At 44.4% G+C, this 7,369-nt stretch overlaps 1 protein-coding gene across 2 annotated transcripts in view; it reads right to left on the bottom strand.

Moving 5' to 3' along the window:
• Nucleotides 1-419: 419 nt before the first annotated feature.
• The window catches only part of LOC106611747 (ligand of Numb protein X 2), a 28,708-nt gene continuing 21,758 nt past the window's right edge, over nt 420-7,369 (bottom strand). For both annotated transcript variants that reach the window (XM_014212287.3, XM_014212288.3), the window contains 6 exons: nt 5,355-5,792; nt 5,023-5,166; nt 3,891-4,065; nt 3,421-3,655; nt 3,037-3,195; nt 420-1,804 (listed from right to left, as the gene is read on the bottom strand). In XM_014212287.3, coding sequence (XP_014067762.1) covers nt 1,669-1,804; nt 3,037-3,195; nt 3,421-3,655; nt 3,891-4,065; nt 5,023-5,166; nt 5,355-5,792 — 1,287 coding nt within the window. In that variant the 3' untranslated portion in view covers nt 420-1,668. The remainder of the gene's footprint in view (nt 1,805-3,036; nt 3,196-3,420; nt 3,656-3,890; nt 4,066-5,022; nt 5,167-5,354; nt 5,793-7,369) is intronic.

Here is a 7,369-nt window from a genome sequence, read left to right as displayed (position 1 = left end):
AGCAGGGTACCAATAGTAAAGCAAGCCCCATTGAGAGGATAGCAGGGTACCAATAGTAAAGCAAGCCCCATTGAGAGGATAGCAGGGTACCAATAGTAAAGCAAGCCCCATTGAATGGATAGCAGGGTACCAATAGTAAAGCAAGCCCCATTGAGAGGATAGCAGGGTACCAATAGTAAAGCAAGCCCCATTGAGAGGATAGCAGGGTACCAATAGTAAAGCAAGCCCCATTGAGAGGATAGCACAACACAGGCCTGTGGGGGAACGGCCATGAAGGAATATACTTGTTTTTTAAGTGCTGGACTTGAAAAAATATTCAATCCCATACCAACGCCTACTGTAAAACCATACTGTTATTGTAAAGCTCTTCTGGGATGCTGTAATTGCTTTGTAAATAGTATGTATAAAATACAAAAATACACAGTACACATATATTATTGAGGTTTTAGAACATTACAAAACAGGGGATGGTCCATTACACAAGATATAATGCCTATAGTTCCCTTAACTGAAATATGAAACTATACAGAGGGCTCCCATAACATTCTCAGGATTCAATGAGAGACCTCTAGTGTTTTTATGTCACCTTGAAAAGAACAGTTGAAGTGAATCTAATGCTCTAATGTGAACATTAGAACTACAATATGCTGGATAATAATGAACAGATCCTCCACGTTCTCATTGGTAAGAAAATGAGAGGTGGGAGCTTAAAGAACAAATAACATGTTTTTGGTTGTGGCAATTAAGGCAAGTGTTCAAACTTTGATTTGTCCTTTAACATGTACAAGGCACCCACATTAATCAAAGACATTTGGTATGATGCATTGCACAGAAATTGAAGAGATGACTGCACTACAGTTAGGAACTAAATCATTATTAAAAATCAGCAGCCACTAGAATGTCCTTATATATATGGATAAAACAACACAGTATCTGTTCAAATCTAAATAGTACAAAAAAAGGTAAAGGTGTTGGAGAGGATGGGTACATGTGTGACTGGCATCTTTCTACATAGTCAACGGTCACCCTTTCCTAATAAATGTGGTATATTAAATCAATTTTCTTCATTAACTGTGAAATTATAGGGACATATATATTTCCTAGGCTAAATTAGGCCCTTTTCACATGGAATTTGAGGTCTACATATATATCCCAGTTTTGGGTAATACAAATAGGCCAGTAGCATTTTTCCAAATCATCATTAACTAATGTGGGAAAACAAACATAAATGGGTATTGAACAAGTAAGTCAAATCTGCTGAAAACAAATGCTTAAAGCGTTCAAGACACAGGGTAAAAACAATTCTCCCAAACGATAAAGATCCTTCCAGTTTACCTTGAAATATAGTTAATTGATTGTCAATTCATCTTCCACCCTGATTATCCCGATTTGTTCATAATCACACATCAACTGCCCTTTTGAGTAACAACAACAATAATCAACGCAGTGAATCAACTCGTGTAATTCAGTCCCACTAGTCAGCTAGGGCAATGTGCAAATTGACAATTTATATTACAATCCACATCAGAAGAGATTATGTAGTGAAAATAACAATACAACAAACCTTCTAAGAATGTCACCAATGAGATTCTAGGGTGTTGTGTGCAGAGATGACAAGAGACTCAGTGGAGACATGAGCTGAGCAGGGCAGGGTGTGTGTGTGTGTGTCTACACCAGGCTCCCCGGCCAGGACACCACAGTCAGTGTAACTTTATTCTTCTGCAGTTTGAGCATGGGGATGAGGGACGAGTTGTTCATGCCCACCGTGGTGGCTCCGTTCACAGCTACAATCTCATCACCACACCTGGAGACAACCCAGAGGGAGGGACAGTCAGTAGGGATGGGTACAATACATGTAACACAATGACCTACCCACCACCCTCGTTTTTATATTTTATTTAACTAGGCAACTCAGTTAAGAACTAATTCTAATCAGTCTCCTAACAGCTGTGCAGTAAGGTCTAAATACAGTACAATGGACTTCTACAGGATAATAACACATCTAATGTAACCTGGAGACTAGGTTGGCTCCATCTCTACACTCAGTTTAATTTATGTTGAAAGCAGGTATTTATTTCTGTTAAATCCTCTCCTTGGAGAGGCAGGCCTGCACAAAAAGGAGAAGGGTTGGGGTCAATTCCATTTAAATTCAGGAAGTATGCTGAAATTCCAATTCCAACTCCCTTCAATACCTTTAACCTCTAGGCCAAACCGTTCAGATGCTACAGATGTTTTCGACAGAAGACTGATTTTTGGGATATGTCATGGTCTGACAAACACCGCTGTGGTCTCTGCCACCTTCCACCGCGGATGTGCAATGCAGACAGGAGGATACGATGGATTGAGACGCAGCCCATGCAAAAACATATCTCTAGCTTAAACAGAGGGATTTTGATGGGGATTTGTTTTATTATGTTACTTAGATTGACGTGTGCTTTAAATGTGCAATATGCAGAATCGTTCTGCCATTTCCTGGTTGCAAAGATTTTAATAGTTTGCCTAATTACAGTTTATGTGACAAAACAAGCAATGTATAGTGTAGATAATCATTGTACCATCTAAACTGCTGTGCAATATCTTTTCAATAAAACAAATATTGTATTTTCAGCTATTTGAAGCTGGTGTACAAAACCGAAAGGAAAACTAGCAAAAAATTAAACTTAAGAACAGGAAGCATAGAAATAGCGCACATATAACAGATCTACCGCTTAGACTTGCTTTCAATACAAATGAGATCTATAACTACATTTCTATGTGGATTTGGTTGGATCCCCCAAAACATTACATATTGCAGCTTTAAATGAGGAAAATTTGATACTGGAATTTGGTTTACTTTCTGAATTGAATTGGAACTGATCTCAATCCTGAAAGGGAGTACATACTACTTATCAAATAACTTTGCAGGCTTACCGAAACATAACCCCCTCCTTACTACTCGTCACCTCTCCTCCATTTCACCCACACAGATAGTAACGACACGTCTTTTCTCATTGAGGTTTATTATTAAACTAGGATCGTCCATGTGAAGCAACTCACTTGAGGCGTCCGTCGAAGTGGGCGGGTGTACCAGGCACGATGGTCTTGATGAAGAAGGGCTGCTGTCCGTGGCTCTCCTCGTAGCCACCCACAATGCTGAAGCCCCAGCTCTCCTGATTGGTCTTCAGCAACACGATGTTACGGCACCAGTGCATGTGACTGTAAAGAGGAGAGGAAGTGGACCAATTCGAATCTCAGTGTCATTTCATAAGCACAAAATGAAAACTTCCATTGTTTTAAATGGCCACCTGAAACAATTGATAGGGTCATTTCTTTCATTCTGTACAGAACATTATCACTCACTATGACACAGAGGGATGTGAACTGAAGGCATGCAAACGTGAGGTGAGTTATTTTCCAAACCAATGATTAGAATGTGTTTACCTTGGCAGACCCAGCCAGTGGGTCCACAGCGGGGCCCAGTTGACATCATCCTCCCTTAGGTTCTCCACAGACTCCATTTCCTCTTTGCCGGCCTCCCCCTCAGGCTCCTCTGAGATGGTCTGGATGACTCTGAGGACTACCTGGGAGTGGGCCGTCTGGGCCTTCAGCACTGACACCGCCTCATTGTAGGTCAGCTGGGTCAGATCCACGCCGTTGATGCTCATCAGGACATCCCCTAGGCAACCGAAACCAGAAGCGCGTCAAGAAAATGTAGTCTCTGCTTGCAAAGCTGGCTTTACACCAAAAGGTCTTCCGGTTAAATGTGCAAGAGGTATGCATATTGTCTACCCCATCACTAACATAATTAGCCCTGTAGGCATTTAAATTTGAACATTAGCCAGACTACATGGGGTCAAGGTATGGATTAAAACTGTCATGTGGTTGTAGGAAAGCATAGATCGCAGGAGTACCTGTTTTGATAGTGCCGTCTCGGTGCAGGCAGCCGACAGGCTGGACACTGGTGATGTAGACGGGCAGGCGGCTGCGGCAGTCCCTACCCCCAGCGATGGTGATGCCTAGGGAGAGCCTCGGTTCCTTCTTCAGACTCACTGTCTTCTCCTTGCTGGAGAAACCCCCTGGAGGATCCTGGGAAAGACCAGGAAGAACCCTTAATTTTCTTTACAGTCATGAGGTGCATACAGTAGTCCATTCAGATTGACTTCCTGTTCTTAAGATCAAAACTACTTCATAAGAATTCTTTCTGGCCAACAGAGAAGACTGGCGTCAAAGAAGACGGGCACAATTTGCCTGACACGACATCCCTTCTGGGCTGTGCCGCTATTATCTTCCCCTCTCCATTACCTAGAAGTGAGAAGGATCTTTTGACTTAATTGATTCCTTGTGAAACCGCTTGTCCAAACCAATGTGAGGCAGCATCTCAGAGGCAGCTGTGGACTCAAACCCAGAGGTCGACACTTGGCTCTCTTAGCGGAGTGTACGTGTCAAAATCCACGGCTCCTGCCGGCTTCCTTGTTTCTCTCTCGCTCTCTCTAGAGACTGTAAATCTTCAGAGGGGAGGGGATGGGGAGGAGAGCCCTCCCTCTTCCTCCCCCAGCAGGGAACCGAACCGCCCCACCTCCCCCCCAGCAACACTCAAAGCCTGGGCTCTGCAGGCGAAAGGTAACTGCCAACAGCTTTGATCCTCTGCCACCCAAAGCAACAAACAAACAAAACGTGGTGGTGGCCCCGCAGCGGCAGAGTGAGGCAGCACCCTGGACCTTTTGATCTGGAGTGAGCAGGCCCCAGAGAAGGGCTTTCATCTCTGGAACAGGGACACAGGCGTCTGCTCCCAAGGCCCCTTTCACCTCTGTCTGAGTGAGGAGGGCTTCTGTGGAAGTGCTAGGTAGTCTGGACTGGTAACAGAGGGCTGGGGTGTGACTGTGGTGCCATGATTACCTTTACACTATGTAAACATAACAGGCTCTTATAATCATGTGTGTACACACTAACTTACACTAGCATTCACAATACTAACTGAGATATACAGCAGTTTGTGGTACAGTGATTTGTAAGTTCTAAACGTCGGGGATGGAGATTGTTTACCTTCATGTAGGTGGAGGGGCGTCTGAAGTACTGGGGTTCTGGAGCCCTCCTGGCCGCTCGGCCCTGCCCCTCTCCACCGCTGCCCCCCTCCTCCTGGGGCTCCGGCTGCCTCATCACCACAAAGTTCACCCGCACCTCACTGGCCTGCAGAGACACACATTATACACACACGTAGTTCAGCCCTCACATTCAATACACATCCAGCAAATCTATCCTGGGAACGTCTGCTAACATAAAAGTCAATGTTTCTTTAAGGGATTATAATGAATCCTATTTCCATTCTTTGGTCTCCGTGAAATAGCCGTGCTGTAACTTGTCTACATAAGACATACCTGTATGATCTGTGCTGCGCTCTCTGGGGTGCCGTGTCTCAGATCTTGCCCGTTGATGGCCAGCACCTTGTCATTGTTGCATAGTTTCCCGTCCTTGGCCGCCAGCCCCCCCGCCAGCAGGTCCAGAATGAAGATCCCAGTCTCGTCCGACTTGCGGATCAGTTTGATGCCCAGCGGATCCGAGCGGTCCCTCTTGACCAGCGTCACCTGGATCACCGTGCCCTGGCTGTGGGCGGTGCCGTGGGGGCTGTGAGAGGAAGGGGAGGCAGTGGCCGTGTTGGGGGAGGGGGGCGGGTGGTGCTCGAGGCCAGGACGTTGTGGGTGACGGGGGTTGAAGCCCTTCTCCTGCATGACGATGAGTCTGAGCAGAGGGCAGGGCCGCCGCAGCACGGAGATGGCCCGGCCGTGTGGGATAGAGGCCAGGCTGACGCCATTCACCTACAAACACAACACCACATGGTCAGTAAGACTGCAGGTGGACTAAATATACACAGATTATTAACAGCTGTGTGAATTGACTGGTCCCTGCGCTGATGGATAGTGGAAATAAAATACTTTTTTCCTCTTCAAGATATCATTCAAATCCAATCAAATGTTATTCATCACATGCTTGGTAAACAACAGGTGTAGACCAACAGTGAAATGCTTACGGGCCCTTCCCAACAATGCAGAGAGAAAATGTATAATAATAACACAAGGAAGAAATACACAATGAGTAACGATAACTTGGTTATATACAGGGAGTACTGAGTCGATGTGCGGGGTTACGACGTAATTGAGGTGGATATGTACATTTAGGTAGGGATAAAGTGACAAGGCTAAATCAATGGGGGCACCTTGCCATGACATTTTTAGAATTTTAGATTACCCCTGTCTAGTTTTTATATAGGTGAGTGTTAGTTCTCAAAGATGATCTTGTAAAAAAATATATTGCTCTATTATTATTATAAAAAATAAAATTGTATTTTAATTAATATTTTTTTGCAGTGGCTGCCACGATTTAGCAGTGGCAGTGCGCCGCTGCTAAATGCATATAGAGGAAACACTTATCTTTGACATGTGCTATACAAAAACTGCAGGTACCTCCATTGATAAAAAAATATAAACCTTTATTTAACTAGGCAAGTCAGTTAAGAACAAATTCTTATTTACAATGACGGCCTACCAAAAGGCAAAAGGCCTCCTGCAGGGACGGGGGCCTGGGATTAATAATAAAAAATAAATACAATGTAAATATAGGACAAAACACACATCACAACAAGAGAGACAACACAACACTACATAAAGAGAGACCTAAGACAACAACATAGCATGGCAGCAACACAACATAACAACAACATGGTAGATGCACAAAACATGGTACAAACATTATTGGGCACAGACAACAGCACAAAGGGTAAGGAGGTAGAGACAACAATACATCACACAAATCAGCCACAACTGTCAGTAAGACTGTCCATGATTGATTCTTTGAATGAAGAGATGGAGATAAAACTGTCCAGTTTGTTGCAGCTCGTTCCAGTCGCTAGCTGCAGCGAACTGAAAAGAGGAGCGACCCAGGGATGTGTGTGCTTTGGGGACCTTTAACAGAATGTGACTGGCAGAACGGGTGTTGTATGTGGAGGATGAGGGCTGCAGTAGATATCTCAGATAAGGGGGAGTGAGGTCTAAGAGGGTTTTATAAATAAGCATTAACCAGTGGGTCTTGCGACAGGTATACAGAGATGACCAGTTTACAGAGGAGTATAGAGTACAGTGATGTGTCCTATAAGGAGCATTGGTGGCAAATCTGATGGCCGAATGGTAAAGAACATCTAGCCGCTCGGGAGCACCCTTACCTGCCGATCTATAAATTATGTCTCCGTAATCTAGCATGGGTAGGATGGTCATCTGAATCAGGGTTAGTTTGGCAGCTGGGGTGAAAGAGGAGCGATTACGATAGAGGAAACTAAGTCTAGATTTAACTTTAGCCTCCAGCTTTGATATGTGCTGAGAGAATGACAGTGCACCGTCTA

Source organism: Salmo salar, chromosome 09, assembly GCF_965601325.2.
Source record: "Salmo salar chromosome 09, fSalSal1, whole genome shotgun sequence".
Classification (NCBI taxonomy): domain Eukaryota; kingdom Metazoa; phylum Chordata; class Actinopteri; order Salmoniformes; family Salmonidae; genus Salmo; species Salmo salar.
This window is presented reverse-complemented; position numbering and strand designations above follow the sequence as displayed.